This window comes from Thalassophryne amazonica, chromosome 9 (assembly GCF_902500255.1).
Source record: "Thalassophryne amazonica chromosome 9, fThaAma1.1, whole genome shotgun sequence".
Classification (NCBI taxonomy): domain Eukaryota; kingdom Metazoa; phylum Chordata; class Actinopteri; order Batrachoidiformes; family Batrachoididae; genus Thalassophryne; species Thalassophryne amazonica.
Window position 1 is genome coordinate 88,218,660 of NC_047111.1, and position 22,771 is coordinate 88,241,430.

The following is a 22,771-nucleotide window of genomic DNA, read 5'->3' on the forward strand; positions in this document are numbered from 1 at the left end:
AGGTCAGTTTCAGTTTGTACAGGGGTCAAAAGTTAAAGTTGCTCCAGTTTTGGAAAAACGTGGTGCAAATTATTGGTTGAACTAATAGGATTAACAAATGGAATAGTTCTGTGTTGAATGTTTGGTCTCCAAAGTAAAGGTCAAACAATGTCGACGTCCATTGGATTCTATGAAATGTGACATATGTTACCCTGTAACATGATAACTAAGCATGACACATGGTGCAAACTATTCCTTTTAAAATCCTACTAACTCAACCAATAATTTGCATCATGTTTTACCATAATTGGAGCAACTTTAACTTTTTACCCCTGTACAAACTGAAACTGACCTTGTCACCATTCTTGCTGTTTTTACCCCATAACTCCAGAACATTCAGTCATAGATAGTCCAAAGTATACCTTTTGGAATCTTTGTGATCAGACACATAATGTGGTATAGCTTTCAATTGAGTGGAACTTTTTTTTTACCCCTATGCAGTTCTTCAGTTGACCCCTACTTGGCCCCCCTATTGAAAATTCAAATGCTAACGTTATTTTTCTAAAATATGTACCAAAAGGTATACACAGTCAAACTTTGGTGCTTGTAACAGGATTTGAAGGATTCCTCTGCAAATATTCTGTATCTGCTGCACTATATGGACCTGACTGTGTCAAGTATCTGTGTTATGTTGTTATATGCCACCAGCAGAGGGAACCATTTAATCAGGCAAGTACACTCCAAAAATGAAATCAAAAGTTCCACCTTTTTGCCAGGAAACTTTACTTTGTCTCTCGAAGATAGAGACGTTTTTTCTCTGAATACTTTGATGGACTTAATAATAATACTGCCATACTAAAAATATACTCAGACTTCACAAAGAGTCAGTTCAATTTATTTGTATATCTCCAAATGATAATGCAAGAGTAAAGTCGAGAGTGAAGTTTTGCAGATACGTCACATCTGTCAGGGAGAGAGCACACCCAACAATCTTCTGGAGACAAGTACACGTTAATGATTCTCAAGAGAAACTGTGTAATGATCTCCTTTGTTCTCTCCATCGATAACAGTGCAGGGCTTGTACAGCAAAAAATGTAACTGGGTTTGTCTACTCCAGGCAGCGTGTGTGCAGATGGTAACGCAAATAAGTGTTATAATTTCTGTTTTGCCTGTGAGATTCCATAGACGTGCCTGCCTCGGCATGCACAGGTCAGCTCTGACATGATCCAAACCCACTGCTAAAAATAAATTATACACACCAAAAAGTTTTCTGAGTTGGATATCCCACACACTACCGCCACCTGTCTATAGCCACGCCCATCTGTCATTAATATTGAGCTTTTTGTCCCATGCTATTTGCTCATAATATTACATTACTTCATCTCTTTATGTAAAACTAAACAGAAACATGATACCTAAATACTGGATGAAATGTACAACAGAACAGGAAAATAAAGGCAGAATTAAAGAATGCATACAGCGGGTTTGAGAATGACACCAAAACTGTCGTCACTGCCCGTGAGTGATGGCTAACATGAAACACTGCTCCACAATGTTTTCAGATCTTTTTTTTTATCATTGTTCTTGAGTTTTTTCCAAAGGGAGACGGATTCTGTGCTAAAATAGGACGTCAGTGTGTCACAAACGGTTTCATACAAGTATTTAGAAACCTTCCAGTTCATTTGCACTTCTTGTGTTGAAACATCAACAGAATGTAGTAGGAACATGCGTATTTAAGTTCAGGGTCTGTACGTGTACTAGTGTAGGTGCTTGTTGTTATCCGTGTCAGCAAAAGCAGAGTAGGTCTAGTTTGACACTATGGGCCCTTTGGGATCAGGTGCAAAGCGCAGTTGGTAACGAAGTGCCATGCTGAGCCTTGTATTGTTTTCTCTAGAATCATGGGATGGATGAATGCCGGGTGTCCGTTACGAGACGAGGTGTCATCACTGCCGAAAAGCACCTTAACACTACACGTTTGTGCTGCTGAGAGTTTTGCAACAATTTGATAACAATTTGATCTTATATCACCCAATAAGAGAACCCAAAATGTCCCCACACGTTTGCCTAAAATTACTCTTATGATTTTGTGACTGTGGTCTTACTGTGGCTGTTTCGTTGTTCACCGAAGACTGAACAGCTGATTTTATTTAAAGGTTGCGTGCTTTGTGCTGCCTGTTTTAGCACTTCCACGCTGACTCCTGGTAACACTTCTGCACGAGATGCATGACCACGTCCATTTCTCAAATAATTCCTGCATATGACTGCATGAAGTTTGGTTGTGCAGTGGTAGTACTCTTGTAGTAGAAGTCTCCACCACAAGTATCTGTTTTCAAAACCCATTTGGTAAAATATGCCTTAATGAGCTTCACTCACTCAATCATCTTCAACTGCTTACTCCAGTTAAGCGTCGCGGGGGGCTGGAGCCTATCCCAGCAGTCATAGAGTGTGAGTCGGGGTACACCCAGGACAGGACGCCAGTCTGTCACAGGGCCACATATAGACAAACACATTCATGCTAAAAATCCAATTTGAACTGGCAACAAGGCGTAAAAGAGGTATTATGTTCGCACAATTGAGTCTTAAATTCCAGTCCCATAGAACCATATTTTTTTTAAGCAGGTTAGTCCCATAGAGATCGAGACCTCTTTCGTAAGGGAGACCTGGACAATCTAACGAGCCTGCATGTCTTTGAATGTGGGAGGAAGCCAGAGCACTCAGAGAACACGCAAACTTCACACAGAAAGGCCCCAGGTGGGAATCAATCCCATGTCCTTCTTGCTGTGAGGCAACAGTGCTAACCACTAAGCCACTGTACTGCCCTTAATGAGCCTCTTGTGGTCAAATTAATGTAGCTGTCTGCCTTTTTGGCTGACCCTGTATTAGGATTTGGCACAAGTTTGACATTGGATAGCCTTCCTAATGTAACTCCACTTCTACATGGAGAAACACACACACATACAGACAGACCTGGTGACACATGCAGTCATATTGCAACGCCTCTGTGTGGTTTACAGTTCTTTATCAAACTCACTCTGGCCTTCAAACTTGAGTCATTTACATATCACCCGTCTCATGGGAACCTCACCCTGGAGGCAAAACTTCTCTCCCCCACCGATTCACAAATGTAATTACGTACTGGATTTGCACAGTAAATGCATTTTGTTGTGCAGGCTGACAGAACAAAGCGGCGCCTGCTTTTCTACAGGGGCTGTTGTATGTGCATTAATCCTCATGTACAAATGATTACAAATACTAACAGTGGTTTTCATTAGTTTTTAGACAAAACATTATAAACCTGAATAATATACGTAATATAAAACATTCATGTTCGTGGAGCTGATACAGTAGGTTAAAAGTGATGTATGTACTCAGCCTTTTGTATTTTGCAGTGCAGCCAGAACGATGAAGAAAACAGGAATCTGATTGCTCTCTTCATACATTGTTTACTGGGTGCTCATGCATATTATCAGAAGAGAAGGCAAGGGAGCATGAACTCCCAACACCAAAGAAGCAAAAACATGAAGAGAAACAAAATCATGCTTTGCAGCGGCATAATGCAATCTGCAATCTCACCACTAGATGTTACTAAATCCTACAGACTGCAGCTTTAATCCTGACTTACCAAATGACTTGATTTTGTCTACTTTGTTATGAGGTGTTTAGGTTTTGGATCTAATACAAGTATTTCACTTTTGTCTTGTTCAGTTTTAAACCTTTATCTACAACCCCAAATCAAAAAAGTTGGGACGTATGTCAAATTCAAATAAAAACCCAGCAGTGATTATTGCATTTACTCTGATCAAGATATTTCATGTTCTGTCGCCACCCTTAATCACACCTTCATGTTCTTTTCAGTCCTCCACCTTGAGTGGACAGATTCCTTTCTTTGTCATATCTGCTTATCTCGGGTTAAATGCAAACAGAGCCCGCTGTTCGGATAAAGTGGCAGATTAAGTTTTATTTGGTGAAACCAGCATGATGGTGTGCTTCTCGCTTACATTTTAACCGGGTATAGGAAGATCAGTAGTCACACACTGATTTCAGCACAATGTGCAATCAATATTAACATTAAAGGTGTAGTCTCTTTTGATTTTTCAACAAAATTGACAAAATTTGTTTCATGATGAAATCTAGTTATTATAAAGTATTATATAACAGTGGAGTGGATCCTTGTCATTTGATTGGTGGCTTGTATGTCACATGACATGGATTATTTGTACCATTTGCCATTGTGTTTCATTTACCGTGCAATAGTTCTTTTCAGCATGCAATCTTGGTGCTATATGAAATGTGCTATTGCACGCCCCGACCACCGCGCATGCTGACACTACTGGGGGCGGTGTTTAGCTAAACATTGTTTTGCTGGCGAACAACAATTTATTGGAGCTAATTGACGCTGCTAATTCTTCTAACAAAACAAAACAAATCCACTACACTGTAAGCCGTCTGGAGGCATGAAGAGCTGTTAGGATGAAAAGCTGGGCAAATTTTGGACTGAGGAAGTACACAAAGTCTTTTTTTTTTAAGTACACAAAGTTAGTGCATGGCATCACGGATGACACTGTCGCAATTATTTTTGAACTATCTGTTTTTCCCAAATTGACTGTGAACAATTTTGGACTTGAATTTAAAGTTCATGTTAGACTGTTAAGCAGCAGTAGAACACCAAAATGTAAGTCCCTTTTCTGTTGTTTATCAATTAATAAAATATCAAATGAGAAGGATCTATTTTAGCCGTTATGTGAAACAAATAATGAATGTTTTTTCATTCTTTCAATGAAAGGAATATTTAATGCGGTGAAAGCATCCTTCACCTCATGAAATATTCGTACCATTGAACTCATAAACATTCAGTATTTGTATATCATTATTTCTGTGCTATATTGCCAAATTACAGCTAATTGTATTGCTGTTTTTTTTTTTTTGTTTGTTTGTTTTTTTTTTGTTTTTTTTTTCCATTTTGAAGGGACTCCACCATATAATATAGTGAATTAAAGACAACATGAAGGAGGAGTCGCATGTGCACAGGGGCAAGGTTCATGCTGGATTTGATGGAAGTTTGGAGCGGCAAATTCACGGCTTACAATTTGGAAAAGTACACAATAAAATATGGCCCAGTCTCCCCACTGACTTATTTTAACAAACCATATAAGAACCCAAGGTGAAAATGTAACCATCACAAACTGATAGAGTAGACCTGTGTGAGTGTTGTGTTACCTATCCAACCGATAAACAGCAAAACGTTAGTGTGGAATTTGGTCAGATGTTATCCAGAGTAAATCCCACTGTGATCTCTGTGTCCTATGTTTATCAGCGGTGTGTGTGGTTGTTTTTTAGTTTGTTTGTTTACACTTGAATCTCCACCAATTCTTTGTGTAAAAGAAAGAGTAAGTAAGAAAGCAACTACATCTTTAATAGTTGATTTATTATTGTTCCAGTCAGTCTATTTATTACACAAAAACCTGTTTACATTTTAACTGAGATTATTTCACATGACTTTTTGTCGTCATCATCATATGTGATTTTGGAGTCTAACTGCAGCTTTGGTAACAGGTATCTTGTAAAACATATTTTCATTAAACAAACAAGTAAAAAAAAAAAAAAGAGTCCACAGTGGAGTCGTGTAATTTAACCCATTAAGCATTGGATGGAAACGTGCTGTGGAAGTGGTCCACTGCCCATACACAGTCAGATTTATAAGTGACAGTGACAATATTATAATTTTGCGTCTGTACTTCACCACAGTACAGTTGAAAAGAAACTGTCATGGTGTTGTTTTCCTTGTGTTTGAAATGCTAAAAGAAAATAAAATAATTCTAAATTATTTTTCAGGGCTTTGAAAAGTTTGATAAACTCCCAGTTATTTTCATAAAATCATAGAGCCTGTCTGATATGGATATTTTGGGGGTCTATACAATACCGATATTTGGGAGTAAAATAAAATTTACAATACCAATATATCTCCCAATATGTAAAGGTTTTTATTTCTCATTAGCTTTTACAAAATATAAGAGGAAAAAGTGCCAGAAATATAAGATTTACACAGAAATACAGCTGTCTGGCAGCATATTGGCCATCTAGGATTATTGTATTCAAGCAACAAAACAATGTACATCATGTTGCCGTCTCGTTGCCTTGACTTGCATTGGTATTTGCATAAAATAGACTTCTTGTCCATTTTGGCCCTGCCTAGTTGTATAGCAACCAGTTGCCTCTTGTTGCTGTAAAATTCCCACTCTGATTAAAAATTAATGGTATCTGGTTCCTTAGCCTCCCTCTCTTGTAGCTAATGTGACCAAGGGGTGATGGGGGCCCTAGCCATGCTTGAGAGCATTGTTTAAAAAAATGCTGCAGGAGGACCCTCTGGCAAATGACCTAATGTCACCATTTACAGCAGCCAGTGTTTTCTGCATTGTTTGTTTTGTAAAATAAGTTTTCATGTCAGAAAAAATAACACAGATATTGATATGTTTGTGAAAAGCTCATATTGGCTGATAATATCAGCCAATTGATATATCGGTCGGGCTCAAGAAAATGATTCATAATTTCAAAGTGGCTCAAAACATTGAAAAAAGCAAACAATTTAGTTAATGATTCACAATTTCTAAAGGCTTAAGCTTCAACGTTAGTGACACCTAGTGGACAGCAGAGGTCACAGAATGCAACAAAATTGTTGAAAAATTGTTCGGAAAATTATTTTGGTTGTTCACAATTTGGTTTGTAGTTAATGCGGAAATGTGGAAAAAACACAAGGAAGGTACTTTTATAAATAAATGAATGCGAAACAAGGGGGTCAGATGATCTTATTGTTACATAAGTAACAAAGTGTTCAAAGTCTCAATATCTTTTATCTTTATGTTGTATGAATGTGCTCAAAACGGAGTGTATATTGTAGATTTATGTGTACACATGTTCCCATTCGTCCCTGTCTTGCTCCAGTTTGGTCTTTAAGGCAGTCGGGTCACATTTTTTCTCTTAGCCAGAATAAAAGTCAGAGCTTCTCCGCTACAGCTGGCCTTTAAGTGGCCGAAAGGAGGAGGAGCATCATCAAGAAGCTCAGGTTCAGGGGTTCAGAATCTGCCTTTGCTGCCCATAGCCTGTCATACCAGATTGAGATGCTCCTTTATTTGTGCCCATTTGCAGGCCAATGACACATTTGCCTTGGTTAAGCTGCTCTTCCGTGAATTCTCTCTTGTTCTCCTGTGCCTTCCTGTATACACACACACACACACATATAGGTATCTCACCGCACAGTTCATTTCTGTGTTCTAAAGTCAGACCTCCTTACTGTTAGCAATTTTCCACAGAGACATTCAGTGATAAACCTGGGAACATGTGCTCAAACTCACCGGTGGAACCAGTTGGGGTCTCCTTTGTAATTGCCGTCATCCTTTGTTACAGCCAAAGATCCTATCCCCATCAGGGTCCTCTGGACCGCAGCCATGTCCTTCCCTTAAAACGCACCACAATCTCACATGAAGGGATAGGAATTCCATCTCTACTGGGGATAATAATAAAGATGTCTTACCTTCGTAGAGATCGACGGTCTGGAACATGTCTGTTTTGGTGACTCCGTAGTTTTCTGCAGCCTTGAGGAACAGGGAAATTTGCTCCATCTGCTTAAATGCCATTTTGGTTCTGTTAATGGATTTGACTGGCTTGTTAGGACTGCATAGACTGTTGATGAGCTCAGAAAGGACCTGGAATGCCCAGAAGAAGAACAGATCTCCATGAAGGCACGGTTCACAGCAGGAATTACTTACTGTACAGAGGTATTTGTCCTTTTAAACAAAACACTCACACATCCATCCTTGAGCCACTTTTGGAAGCCAGCCTTGCCTGGCTCTGGTTGACCCACTGCAGGGCCACACTGGATTTGAATCCACTCAGTCAACCTTTGTTCCAGTTCAGGGTCATATTTTTGATCAATCTTCTTTTGTACCTCACGGCTCAGACCGTAGGCTGGACCTGAGGTTGCCATCTTGTTTCTGTTGGGAGGCAAAATCATAGTCGGTAAACAGCTTTAGTACTTATTAGCCTACATGAAGGTTTTCATATATGACATTAAATTGGTGTAACAATATTCATGTCAAATTCCCCACATGCTCACCTGTGTAGTTTAACATGTAGTCAGAATAAGTTAGATCTTAGTCACTGTTTTCTGATGTTTGCATGTATGTTTTATGCATCTTCTATGGAAGCGTTGGTGGTATAGTGGTTAGCATAGCTGCCTTCCAAGCAGTTGACTTGGGTTCGATTCCCGACCAATGCAAATTTTTGGGCAGTATGGTGGCTTAGTGGTTATCACTGTTGCCACACAGAAAGAAGGCCATGGGAACGATTCCCGCCTGTGACCTTTCTGTGTGAAGTTTGCATGTTCTCCCCTGTGTTTGTTTGGGTTCCCTCTCACATCTAAAGACATGCAGGTTAGGTGGATTGGAAACTTTATAACTGTCCTTGTCTCCCTGGTAAAAGAGATCTTGATCTCAATGGGACTAACCTGGTTAAATTTAATTTAAATTTGTGTTTGTCAGAGCCTAGTTGACTTGAACGCTGTCAGAATGAAGAGGTTTGTTTTCAGTGCTTTAATTTCCTCATTTCCTCAAATAGCTACTTTTGGAGATCAGAAATTACTGAAGTAAAAATTAGAAATGAATTAAGGTAATGGTCTCCAAGATGGTCCCCAGAACAGCCTGGTCAACCAAATCAAACACTTCATGAAAATCAACATATCCTGGTACTGTGTGTGCTGTATATGGTGGGGGATGACTCTGTCCGCATTCTTCCACCTGAATTCTGGCGTTCATCAGGGATGTGTTCTTGCTTCTTTGGTGAGGTAAACGTTTAATGAGCTTCACTTATTTGATGATGCTTTGATGTTTGAAGAATTCATGGATTCCCTGATTGAAGCACCTGAGATGCCAAATGAGTCAGGATGTCTGGGTTTGCAATTGTCTTGGATCAAGAATAAGAGCCAGGCTTTCAATGACTTCCTGTGCTCAATCATGAGAAGTGCACCTGTGTGTGGGGAAAGTGTCAAACTTGAGAAGACATCAACTTATTCATTCCTGTCTCTGACCCTTATCCTTTGACATCGAGAGATGCCCAAGAAGAGCTAATGGAGTCACGAGGTCCCTGTAGAGACGTGTTTGGTGATGCTAATATCTATGCAGGAGAATGATGGTCCAAATCTTTAGGGTCCTGGTGCTTCCTATGTTACTGTGTTCTGAAACTTGATCGCTAACCAGTGACCTCGGATGACAACTGCATGTTTTTGGTGCTAGGCTTTTTGGAGCATCTTTCGGTACCATTGGAAGGGCTTTGTGTCAAATGAGTGATTACTTACGGAGAGACATGAGTAATGTCTACTTGCACTATAAGGGAATGTCAAGGAAGACATTGTGGCTTTGTGGCACACTTTTCTGGCCTTGATCCTGGATGCACGTGCTTCAGTTTTGATGGCTCCATTGACTATAAAACACCACGAGGATGCCCACATATCATCTGGCTACGGTGGATAAAAGGCTACTTTCGGGAGGTGGGGATGGTGTGGTCATCTGGCTGGGTGGTTGCCATTTAGGAGTCAATGCATTTTAGGAGATTGGTCAGTGCCACGCTCTCAGACATGACGTGACCCGACCCGACATAAGAAAGTCAATGCATGAAGTAGGTACGTGATAAAAAAAAAAGAAAAGTTAACGGAATTGTAACAGAAATGGTGTGGTTGGAAAGAGCCTATAGAGACCTTCAAAATGGTGTTTAAATATTTGTTCTATGTCACATGTGAAAAAGGTATGAGCATTTGAAGGTCGGACGATCTTGGTAATTTTCGTCTGTGTGCTTAAGTGAAAAGCTGTGACCGGTGTCTCATTGTTTGCTTTTCAAAATGATGGTAGTGTTTTCGGACAGTAGTTGCCAAGCTAAAAAAACCTGGCTATTTCGCCATGTCCGCCGTCTTGCCGGCTTGACACTGGTGTTGCGGATCCAAAAAATATGCATGCGAACGCTGCAATCACCACCAAACTTCACAGCAAAGTACAGTATATATTCACATGAATCAAATGTTCTGTATTATTTGAAAACCAATCTTAGTCACCTTTACAAACAAATATTATCCACGCAATTTTCCAATTCCATTTTTCACAGATTTTCCTAACTTCTACTCGTCACAGGAATACCGTTTGAAAATGAGGTTGTAGGGGGATATTTCATCAACGTCATCAAATAGGGAGATTCCCGACTGTCAAAAAATAAACACATTCCTTGAAGCGCGAACTCAGCGTTACTGCCTGGAAAGTCTCACAAGCCAGAAGCAGCTGATATGTCCAAAACAGCCATATTTAAGTCATACGTGTGCCTACATGAAGTAAAATGGTTGTAGTTTGATTAAGGAAATGACTGGAAGCAACAGAGGCTCATCATAAGAGCACATGTATCTGTATGAGCATGCATGTGACCGCTTTTCTCCAACAAAATCTGTTCATTTTGGGAATAACCCTGTGATGGTTTGCAGATGCTCATGCTGGTTATACGGTCTATCTGCGACAGCACGAACATCCACAAACCATCAGACACAACAGGGTCATTCCCATTCTAATTCAATTCCATCGTTTGCACGGTTTATTTTTCTGTAGGTAATTCAGTCGGCGAGGCTTACCATCGAGCCGAGGCAGCGTTGCTCCAGCAGCGGTCAGGGTGTGGAATAATCTATTATATGTGAAAATCCATCAAATGTGAAATGGTAATTCTGTATAGAATCCACATCAGTACTTTCGTATGGTAGCTTAAATTCACCCATTTAGGCAGAGGCGTCAGTACGCAACTTTCTGTAGCTCTCAGCTAACAGGTAGCAGCGCACGCAGCCGGTGTTCTGTCGAATTGTACGTCTTGTCGCATAAAATGACAGTTGCGTGTCCTGATAATCAGAATACACATCAGTACTTTCATATGGTAGCTGAAATTCACCCATTTAGGCAGAGGCATCGGTACGCGACTTTCTCTCGCTCAAAGCTAACAGCTAGGAGCGTGCAGCTGGTGTTCTGTCGAATTGTGTGTCTCGTCGTATAAAACAACAGTTGCACATCCTGGCAATCAGAATCCACATCAGTACTTTCATATGGCAGCTTAAATTCACCCATTTAGGCAGAGGCGTCGGTACGCGACTTTCTGTCGCTGTCAGCTAACAGCTAGCAGCACGCGCAGCCGGTGGTCTGTCGAATTATGCGTCTTGTTGCATAAAATGACAGTTGTGTGTCCTGACAACCAGAATCCACATCAATACTTTCGTATGGTAGCTCAAATTTACCTATTTAGGCGGTGGAGTCGGTACGCAACTTTCTCTCGCTCTTAGCTAACAGCGCTATCAGCTAGCGGCGCTTGCAGCCAGTGTTCTGTCAAATTGTGCGCCTCGTCACATAAATCTACACTTCCACGTCCCGACAATATTGCGCATGTGCAATATTGACATTCACATTGACATTCAACAAGAATGACATCTCATCAGAACACTGGTCAGGGTGCGGAGTAATACATCCAAATGTGAAACGGTCAAATATTTTGCCACCGTTACCCCGACATTATGCGGTCTGAAATTTCACATGCTTAAGCAATCAAATTCACAGAAAAAATGTAATTGGATTAGAAATCTGCATTTAATCCTCATAATGCAATGTACAGCTTTTTCTGTAATGGCCACAATAATAATCAGCATGATGGTTTGTTTTTCATTAACTATTAAAAATGGGGGTTAACAAAAGCACTCAAAAGTGGCACTAAATGACTTGAGGTGACTGTGGTTGTTCAATAACCTGAGGGGTGTTGATTTGATCCCTGGCCATGTCTCTGTGTCTTTGAGCAATTGAACCTGTAATTACTTGGATGTACAAGGCAAGACTTTGCACGGAAAGTCCTGACGTGGGTAAAGTCCAATTACCCATTTAACACAAACATAAAACTACCATCACACTTCACAAAGAAACATGTCACCATTCATTAGTCATCATGATCTGAAGACAGTCACATCTGTAAAAATGCTGGTGAAGTACTCAAGCGTGGAATTAAGCAATTGCATCCTTCAGTCAAACGTCTCAGATACATGCATCGTTTCATTCACAGTCTTTCATGCATGCACACAAGTATGCACGCACACTGCACAGAGCACAGGTTTTGGGGCGTGGCCCCCTCAGTGTGTACAGGAGGTCACTGCCTAGCTTCTTCTCACTTGAACTTCCTCCGCTTTTAGCCAAGGTCATGAAGTACAGACCTCAATTCAATGTGGTGATGTAGTTGCAAAAAAACCAAAGAACTGCAGATTTTAGTGACAAATGTTTTGTTGATCATCAAAAATCAGCATTTAGAACAGAAGGATTGTATCATATATATATATATATATATATATATATATATATATATATATATATAATATAAACTCCACCGATTTCTGACTTTAACGCACTGTGAGGTTCAGCTCTGCAGTGCCTACTCCCTACATCCTGTTTGCTCATTTACTTCACTTCCTTCCTCTGTCCTTCGCAGAGTCACAGTTTAGACTCCTGTGTAGTAGGGCTCTAACAATACACCACTCGCTGTGTGTGTGTGTGTGTATATGTATCGGGGGGGGGGGGGGGGGGGGGCATCCTTTTCTTTGGCGCAGGCGTGAGTGGAAAAGCAGTATTAGTAAAAAAAAAAAACAAAAAAAAAAACAGGTCACTTATTGATGTTAACAGCTGTAATCAAAATCTACCTCTTTCTCTTCTCACCTTCCCACACAAATACGTACACGAGTTCACGAGTAAACTGAAGACATTATCCCGCGTGTTTCCCATTTGCTTCGTTTTCTTTGTGTTTCAGGTACACAATATGCAGCGTATTTGTCTTTCGGGGGGAGAGAGGCACATTCTTTGCAAAACACAGGCTTGTCAGTGTTGCACAACACATGCTGATAGTATGACATTTTTCTCAGACTGCCACAGGTCACACTCGTGTTTCTCTGCATTGTCTGAGCATGTCGTGTTTCCATAAAAACGTGATGAAGCACAGTTATTAAACAATCCCATTTGTAGGCATCTGAGCTCTTTCTCTGAGGATTTCCATCTGTCCCGACAGGCCCAGACACCATGCAGCAGAAGCACAAGTCAGGACGTTTCTGTGTGTGAAGCTAATGACGATAACGTCAGACAGGCTGTTGTCTCACATTAACCCTTATGTGTGCTGCGGTCTGTTTGGTACGGGTTTAAAACACTGGCTGGGTGCCACACGATGGTATCATGTGGTTGTCACCCAGGTTCAGAATGTTTCTTGATGCTTTTCAAACGTAGCTACTCAGAACCAAAACTGCACACCAAACAAATTCTTGAAATTGTTGAAATTATCCCCAACATACAAAACCATTTCCTTCCTGCATTTCTTCAGAGTCAGATTTATCTTTTAGTGGAACAGTTTGCTCATCTGTTCATAAAATACAGACCGGGGTCATTATACCCCCTGCAAACAACAATTTTGGTGTATGTGCCATACTGCATGATATTTGTTTCTTAAGGGCAGCACTTCCTAAACTGCTTCAATACATCATATTGATCAATTCCAATTAGTAAGACAGATCTGTGTAGTTTCTTCTTTCTCTTCATCTTTTACCCCACATTATCATGTAGTTCATGGTAGGTAGATGTATACTACAATCTTCTCCTGTATGAACACTTAGGATTCAGGAGCTAACTCCTATAATATTATGTAGTAACTATATTTCTTGTATATAATGTTTACTGCCCTGATTGTGTAAATGTCACTTATATACATGCTGTCCTTTTTCTTGAGCTGCTTAGGTGGGTAGGGAAAGTTCCAATGGGTTAAAAAAGCTTTTCAACCTACCATCCCTGGTTCTCAAGACCAGGCACCTAAGTGGCTCTACTCCTCTTTTTTTTTATATATATATAAGATCTTTAGATGTACCTTAGTATAGAGGTCCACCTTATATTTGTTGGAATGTATAATAGAAGATATACCTTACTGAATTTTCATGTGTTGGAGCGTTTATGTTCAAATGCTGAACCGTTTTGGCTCTTTCATCTCAGTCAAAGGTGAAATTAAACTTTCCAGTCATTTTGACAAAATGCTCAATTGGCTGAAATTGAGACTTGGAGACTCTACTCCAGCTGGTTCTGCTTATTTCAGGAAAACTGTTCAATAGGATAAAATAAAAGTTTAGGGTCTCAAAGTAATTTAATCCCAAAATCCTTTCTCCAACTGATTACTGTGATATAGTTGGGCGTAATGTTATTATGTTCAAAACAGGAACCTCTGGTTATTTTCTGGAAAAGTGTTCAGTAGAATCAAATACAAATTTAGGGTTTCAGAGTAATTTAATCCTAAAATCACCTTGCTACACCAACTCATTAATGGGATGTAGAATTTAATTTTTTTTTTTTTATATTGTCAAAACAGACATTTCTGGCTATTTTCTGGGAAAAATGTTCAACTCTATCAAATAGAAACATGGGGCCTTTACGTAATTTAAGCCCAGAGTTCCGTTTTTACTCTATAGTGAGATGTGTTTCATTTGTGTCAAAACTGGAATTTCTGGTTATTTTCAGGAAAAAATGGTCAAATAGAGCAATTGCATATAAATGCGAATGCTGACTTAGCCTGGGATGTCTTACCTTACAGAAATTAGGTAGAGGTGAATATTGTTGTTTTGACTGTTACCATGGTTGTGCTTCAGTCAAATGTCAAATGTTCCACAAGGGTCTGTAAAACTTGTATCTTGTAATTACCATTTGGCACTAACAGTAACGCTATAGGACCAGAGATAAGAAATAACAACCATGGAATGACAGACAGAAGAAATATAGAATACTGCATATTTATTTATTTGTGCAGACTTCTGTGATTGGATTCATACCTACATGTCAATGTAATCCAAGATTTATTGACCCTATTCAAGGTCAGAGCCAACTTTTTCAGCTTTTCCAATCGTCACCTTCCTAAAATAATGGCCTAAGTCATGTTTTCATGTTTTTGAGAAAACACAAAGGAAAACACAAAAGCTTCAGTGCCTGTGTAGAGTTTAATTTTCCTGAAGCAGTCGCAATTTTGAAAAGCTTCTAAAATTGCCTAAATCACATACTCTTTTGACTTAAAGTAATATGGCCTAAGTCACACTGTTGAGATAGGCCATTATACAACTGGGGTGGAATTGCATGATCTCCTCAACTGAAGATTTAAGAGATTTTACCACAGATGGTCAGTATCATAGGGAGTGGGAAAAAAAATTACTTTTGGAAAAAATAATTTAGGCCATTATTTTAGGAAAGTGACACAATGTCAAATCATTAATTAATCTACGTGTTTCTGGCAAACCTGTCACCACCCCGTATGCAAAAATCGAATGGTTATCTTAATCTGTCTGTAAATATATTTTGTCTTGCTGCATAACATTAAAAATTCTTCAGTGTTTCATTTGTTTTGACACTTACTTTGTGTTCCGTAGATCAGAACATGCTAAATCAGTCTTCTGGCTTGAGTCGTGTGAATATTGTAAACTGTTAATTTCCTTATGCAAGTTACAGGAAGGACATTACATCTGCTATATCATCTTTCACTGGGTTCACTCTCACTGCTCAGATAGTGCTTTAGTTGTAGGATGAACCTACTCAAATATTGTAGTGCGAAAGGTGTCACATACTTTTTCAACAGGCTAACTGTAGGCCTCCAGTTATCTTAAAAACAGATTTAAAAAAATTTCAGGTCTTTACAAAATACCCTTTTCCTGCTTTCCAGCTGCTGCTCCCCATGGTCCCTCCCTGAATGTTGCACAGTCAGTCTCCCTCTCACAGACTGTGGCATTGTTTATACCGGACAAACCCTGCGTGACATCAATCATATGTTTTCTACAGAGACCCGGAAGAGTCGATATGAAGCCCATACCTGGGCGTCGCCATGTTGGCAGTGCTGACTCTAGCTACATCACAACAAACCCATAAATGGATAAGTGGAGTACCCATAAGTGGGACACGAGTGACTCAGTTGTGTGACAAAAGATGCCTGAACACGCCCCTATCTTTATGTCCAAACCAGCAAAGCTAACTATTAAATCATATTTTTGGGGGACTGTGCTGTGGTTGTCATAATGGTTTGTTTTTCTGCTAGCCTTAAAAGTTATGAGCCGCTTATTTTCTTAGTAATAATGCAGATGTTGGGGAAGTGTAATGACACGGACCCACAACAGGGGGCGCAAATGAACAGTCAATGGGTAGTCAAATAAATACAATTTATTGTGGCAAATGTGCACAACAGGTCAAATACTATTTTTAGACAGTCAATTACAAAAGTCAACAGGTGACGTGTGGGCAGGTCCGAGGGTAGGAGACGCCTATCCAGAGAAGAGCCGGGGTCCACAAGGTTCCGCCTCCAACGAAGACCTGCAGCAAACCGAAGCCGCCAAGTCCCGGGTCCCCAGGTGGCCTCTACTTCAGCTGTCAGATCCGGTACTGCTGGCAGGAACAGAAGACAGGTTAATGGTGGGTGTGTGCACACCCAGCAGAACAATCAGCAATTCAGTTCAGTTCCTTTGTGGGAGAATCTCCACCTCCGACACAAAAACACAGAAACATGCAGAGACCAACTGTTACTTCTCTGGTTTGGAAAGAGGAGTGAAGTCCGTCACTCTTCTACGTCCAAAACCCAGCTCCCAGCTGACTGAAGATAACTGGTACTCCTGCAAAGGTTTTCAAAAGACAATGATACGTGCGTTCAGCACAGACACGGCTGAGAGTTTTACCTGAGTGGTAAACTGATATCTCGGCAGAGATGTGGTGTCTCCTCCAGTCTTATATGGGATGGGATGATGATGAGATGATTTCTGACAGCTGGTAGTCCTGGCTCCTGGGTGGTGACTGCGCCCTCTGGTGCCTGAAACCCGACTACAGGCAGGGTGCCCTCAGGTGTTGGCCAGCAGTACCTCCTCTTCGGGCGGCCCACATAACAGCAGAGCTCTCAAGTCTCATTCATTCGGAGTGAGAGTTATGCTTTAAAGCGGTCCTGTCATGTCTCACGCATTCGGTGTGAGACTCAACATGTTGTCACACTCTCATGCTAATACTGTACATGACATTCTCCAGCATTTCACGGCTATGACCTGCAAGACAAGATACGCTATGAGTCAGAGGCGCTTACCTCAGTAGTTGTCACTCAAAGCAACCACGTCCCTAACTTTATGGCTTAAAACGTTGGACTTCTGGACATTTTAACACAGACTTGAGTAGAAACCTGCTCCCTTTCTGAGCCACCAGTCAAGGTCACACATGGCAACTTTTTACTCTTTCAGGTGGGCTTCTTCTGAGACTACTGAAGCTTCCCACTTGGTGTTTGTATAAAATGGCGGAAGATGTCAAACACACTACACTTCCCACTCAGAGTAATGACAACATGACACTTAACTAAACTCACTAAACTAAATGAACTACAAAAACACAATAAATCATTAACACTAACAACACTGTTAAACTAACATGAATCACAATAACATTTAAACCCCAAAAGCCTGAACTCCCATGGTGCCTTGCAGCACAACATCCATTGTTCACTGTTGTTAGCCAATATTCCTAATTTGTCCAAAAATATTAGTCCTATCAACTTTCACAGTGTTCATCCTTGACCCAAAATACATAAGCATACCAAACGGCAAATGTCAGCTCTCCTCAGTTTCTCCATAATCAAAGCAATACACACACACACACACACATATACACACACACATATAGGCCACGTTTTCCGTGTTAAATTGTACAGTGTTTGAGTTATTTATGTGACTAATCATATCAGTGAGGATTCAACACCAAAAATGTAATCTAACTTTCTGAAGGAGTCATTTTTACTCTGGCCATTAGGTGAGAAACAAGAAAAACATAGTTGTGACGCATGCAGTAAGTTTTCAAAGGTGTAGCTTTGACATTGCTGTCACCTCATTGCCAAAAGGTTGCCACTTCAAAGCCAACCTGAGGCCTTTGTGGTATACCAATAAACTAAATTTCAAAAAGGTTACATTTTTTAATTAATTTTAGTGTTAAACGTTGCAGAGCAGGCAGCCCAGTGGGATTACAAACTGGATGATCAATATGTAGACCTGGATTTGATTCCAAGTTATACTGCCTGTCTATGGCCTCAGACAAGACACTTCATCTACATTGACCCAGTCCACCCAGTTGTAAATTGCGCAGTGAAGGCAGGGTGGACCAATTTTTAGTGGGGACCTTTCAGTTGGCGACACCGGCTTTGAATGGGTAGTTGTTTACGTTCATCTACTTCATGCTACATAATCCAACAATAAGTACTGGCATCACTGCCACTGAGGATTTTGCTGTGTCGTGGGAATGTTAGTCTGTAGTAAAAGAAAAAAAATTCTTTAGGTGATAATTCAGATTAAAATACACAATTATCAGTGTCAATATTACAAGATTGGGTGTTTTTCAGTATTTTGGTCTCCAACTTATTTATGTAACTTTATAATAATCAGAGGAGGGTGTGTGTCACACAACTTGACACAAATGCAGATGGGTTCAAATACAAATACAGATTCAGATCTGGTATATGGCTATGCACTAATGGGTACGGCCCTACGTACTTTGTTTCAAATTAATGGCATCTTGAGATGATTTTACCTCAGTAAAAATCATATTGGTGCAAACACTCGGTGGCTCTCCCACACTGCAGGTTATTTTAGTTATATGTGATTATTTCTTACACTCTACCTGGATGTATGTTCATTCACTCATGTTCTACCTCGCATGCCAATTCTTTGTCCCACCTTATCATTGCAGATAGTGAGTGCTGACGCACACTGCCCAAACCTTCAGTCCTGATAGAAATCTCAGTTTTTCCAAAGCATTTGATGACACATAATTCTTAATCCTGATCCATAAAAATTCCATAAAAGATTTTCCAACCTGCAGCCTCATTGAACATACAATATATGTGTAATGTACCATATTATTAGACGATAATGATGTGCGTGGGACGAGAGATTTGTCAAAGGCTGAAGCTATTAACATTCCCTGAAACGGTAAGGCCTACCATGACAACAGTGCTGAGAACTCAAAAATATAAACACAGTACTTTCATTTTCACTCCCATTTTTCATGAATTGAAGATAAACATAGAAGGCTTCGTCTATGCACACAAAAGGTTTATTTTCCTCGAATTTCCTCACAAATTTGGCAAAAACTGTATTACTGAGCACTTCATCTTGATATGCCACACCTATCAGCTAGATTCATTATCTTGGCAAAGGCGACATGTTGATTAACACAAATTTTAATAAATTTGTCAACAAAATTTTAAAGAAGCTTTATGTGTGCAAAGAAAAAAAAAAATCAGATCTTTGATTTATTTAATGAAAAACAGAAATGAAAAGAAAGGTGTGTTTTTGCTGAGATGTGAAACCTGAGAATTTACAGACCTCTGGGTTACTGACAGGGTGTCTAATCTGTAAAAGTAAAACATTAACTGAGTGTTTTGTCTTAACTGTGTATGATTAAACTGTGAAGAGTGGAAAGAGGGTGAGACAGAGGGTGGAGTATATGATGCAATATTCTTTTCAGCATGTCTCGTTTTACAGAATTATCCAACCGAGCAAGAAAGAAAAACTCGTAGAGAAATTGCTTGTAAAGTGTCGTTGGGTGTATACTCACTGTTTGTAGGAGCTTTCAGGTAAATGCAGGTGACTATGGGCTGGTTTCGTGCTGATCCTCACCTTCTTGTTTCCAGCACAGTGCAGAATGCTCGTTATGGGAGTGCCTGCATAAATACACCGTCTGAAATATATGACTTCACCACAGTGAGCAGAAAAAGGGAGAAAGAGGCCTTCAGGGCCTCTTATTTCACTCTACGCCCCGCCTCTTTTCTCTTTTTCTTTTTTCCTCTATTCAAATGATAACTCCTTATTTAGGAGAAGGACGGGGCATGTGGTCACTGAGAAGAATTCTATAAATTTCTCCCTCTACCGCTAAAGAACAAGGCAGGATTAGGAAGCAGGCGGAGCATCTGATAAAATCCCACAGAACAGGAAGTGTGCTGCAGTAATGAGAGAGCACTGAAGCACACGCACAGGATTATTTCCTGCCTGAAGTCATCTGGTGATATGTGTGAAATCTTTGAAAATTAAAGTGGCAGCTGTAGAATGTGTAAATCTCCCCCTCTGTTCAGTTTTCACATCAAGAGGAACATCACTACTTTTTTTCCCTGAAACAGTCACCTCTTGCGTTTCTGCCCTTTCACACAGTGTTAAGAGCTGCACAAACTACAGAGGATCTTCAGACAGCACAAAATCCCAGTTTACTTTAAACCGGTTAACACCTTGAGACAGAAATGAGTTCACCCTAAGGACAGGATCCCTAGGTACAAACAGAGCAATGTAGTGTATTCTATCAGATGTCAGGAAAACTGTAACGAACACTACATAGGTGAGACTAAGCAACCTTTACACAAAAGGCTATACCAGCACCGCAGAGAGGGTGCCAGTGGACCTCAGTCTGCAGTTCATCTCCACCTTAAAGACACTAACCACACGTTTGAGGACAAGGAAGTTAAAATATTAGCCAGAGAGAAGAAATGGTTTGAGAGAGGGGTCAAGGAGGCATTCTATGTGAAACAGTTGAAACCCAGCCTTAACCGGGGAGGCGGTCTGAGACACGCTTCGTCCCCTGTTTACAATGGGGTACTCAGGTCAAAGCAGTTTCAGTCTTTTGTTCATGGTAATGAGTCATTCACGTCATCAGCAGAGTCGTCAAGGGAGGCATCAGGAGAGGGACAGCTGCCCTGTCATTAGGAGGGTGCTAACTAGCGCACAATAGGTGCTAATTAGAGCTATTATTTAGTCACCAGCCTATAGCAGTCTGCCTCTCGGTAAGAGGGGTCTGGTTAGGTTTAAAACTCCAGCTTTTGTGACTTCTTGATTATTCTTCTCTACAAGAGTCAAGACAGAAGTCAGACCACCAGAGCAAGAATTTTAGCTGAGGAAGCTTCTGCGATTTGAAGCGAAACGTCCTCGCGTCAAGCAGCCCAGTCCAGTCGAAGATTCAAGCTTCTCTACTAAAGAGCTGCACAACACAGCCAGATGGTTTCTATAACAACAAAACTAGGCGCATCTCCTGAGGCATTTCAATCACGTGAAAGGAAGCAAGTCAGGACCTGGTGAGATCAAACGATGACATCAGAGATGATAAAGCTGGGAGGAGCTGACAGTGTGTGAAATTACAAGCTGACAACAACAACAAAAAAAACTACTGGAGCACATCTGATTGTGAATGCACTTATTTATGTTTTAGCTGATTTTCTTTCCTTTTTTTTTGTAATTCAAGTTTTTATTTACTTTCTCCTTGGTGGTTAACAGTACAACATTTTGAATTGTGAGATGTTTCTTGTTTTACATATTACACAAAACAGCAGTGGCTTAAAGATAAAATGAAAATAATACAAACATACAGTTCAAATAAGACCCCTTGCATAAAAGGACATATCAGTAGTCACATGACTAGGTAGAGTAAACATATAGCAGATTATAATGTTGGATACATCTGGATACAATTGGATATACTAAGAGGAAGGTGTTCATGCTGAAGGCTTATAAGGTAACGTGATGTGAGTCCAGAATAAAGCCCAGGTTGGTGCCTTATTCTTGTTTCTATTGTTCATCTTGAGTTCATATGAGGCTGCTTTTATCATAATGTTAACCCACGCTCTCAGTTCTGGGGGCTTGGGTGTTTTCCATAGTCTAAGTATCGTCCTGGCAGCTGTTGTAATACCTGCCATGGTAACAGAGAAGTTTCCAGTTGATATGTTGTGTATTTGGCTTCGGTCTCCAAGTAGACAGAGTCTGGGTGATAATGGTATGGCACTTCCCAGCCAGTTGCTCACATTATCCAAAACTGTTTTCCAGAAAGGTTGAATGACAGGACACTCCCAAATGCAATGTAGCAAAGTACCAATGTCTTTCTGACATTGCCGGCACCAGTTGTTATTTGTTATACCTGCTCTGTTGAGTCGTTGTGGTGTCCAGTAATACCTGTGTGTGATTTTATATTGTGTAAATTTACCTTTAACCTTCCTGATGTATTTCCCATTGTTTGATATTATTTTCATCCATTCCTAATCATTCATTCATCCCAGGTCTTTCTCCCATTTTGTTTTCAGGCTCTGACAACCATTGCTGAGCAGTTGCTTGGTCATTCTATAAAATATAGAGGCTCGGTGGTGATCAACAGGTAGCGTGAAATAGTCCATGATGGGGTTTCCATCTTTGTATTGGATCCTGGAGGTAATAGAGTCCCTGATATGCAAATACTTCCAAAAATGTTCCCTTCCCTCAAGACCATATTTTCTTATCACTTTGGAAAATGACAAGAACACCCCTTCTTCATATAACGTGACATAACCCTTTAAGGTGCCATTCTTTCCAGTATACTGATGCCAATGTTGATCACCGGATTATGCCACAAAGAAGAATATGTTTGTTTACAATGTGATAATTTATGCATTTTATGTATTTTAGTCCAGATCTCTTTGGAGTGAGACATAATTGGATTCAATACCTTGTATGAGGAATGGGATAATCTATCAATAGGAGTAAAAGGGAATGAAAGGTTATTTTCTATAGTAACCCACTCTGGATGGCTATCTTTATTCCAATATTTGGCTAGTTTGGCCATTTCACATGAGATATGATATAATCTTGGGTCTGGCAACCCAAAGCCCCCTTTATCTCTTGGAAAGCAAAGTTTACTGAGTTTAACTCTAGGTCTTT

General features: G+C 40.2%; 1 protein-coding gene and 1 non-coding gene across 3 annotated transcripts in view; one reads left to right on the forward strand and one right to left on the reverse strand.

Annotated features, from left to right (window-relative positions):
- Window positions 1-5,383: 5,383 nt before the first annotated feature.
- Window positions 5,384-22,771, reverse strand: part of LOC117517612 (transgelin-like) — a 36,077-nt gene continuing 18,689 nt past the window's right edge. Inside the window, exons 3-7 of one of the 2 annotated variants that reach the window (XM_034178700.1) lie at window positions 19,662-19,821; window positions 7,781-7,967; window positions 7,508-7,679; window positions 7,329-7,431; window positions 5,384-7,189 (exon numbers count right to left, since the gene is read on the reverse strand). In XM_034178700.1, coding sequence (XP_034034591.1) covers window positions 7,042-7,189; window positions 7,329-7,431; window positions 7,508-7,679; window positions 7,781-7,960 — 603 coding nt within the window. In that variant the 5' untranslated portion in view covers window positions 7,961-7,967; window positions 19,662-19,821 and the 3' untranslated portion in view covers window positions 5,384-7,041. Of the gene's footprint in view, window positions 7,190-7,328; window positions 7,432-7,507; window positions 7,680-7,780; window positions 7,968-19,661; window positions 19,834-22,771 lie in introns of those variants that run through there. The other variant, XM_034178699.1, reaches the window with a different exon arrangement.
- trnag-ucc lies at window positions 8,180-8,251 on the forward strand. Its single transcript has one exon. It is a non-coding gene; the product is annotated as a tRNA-Gly (tRNA).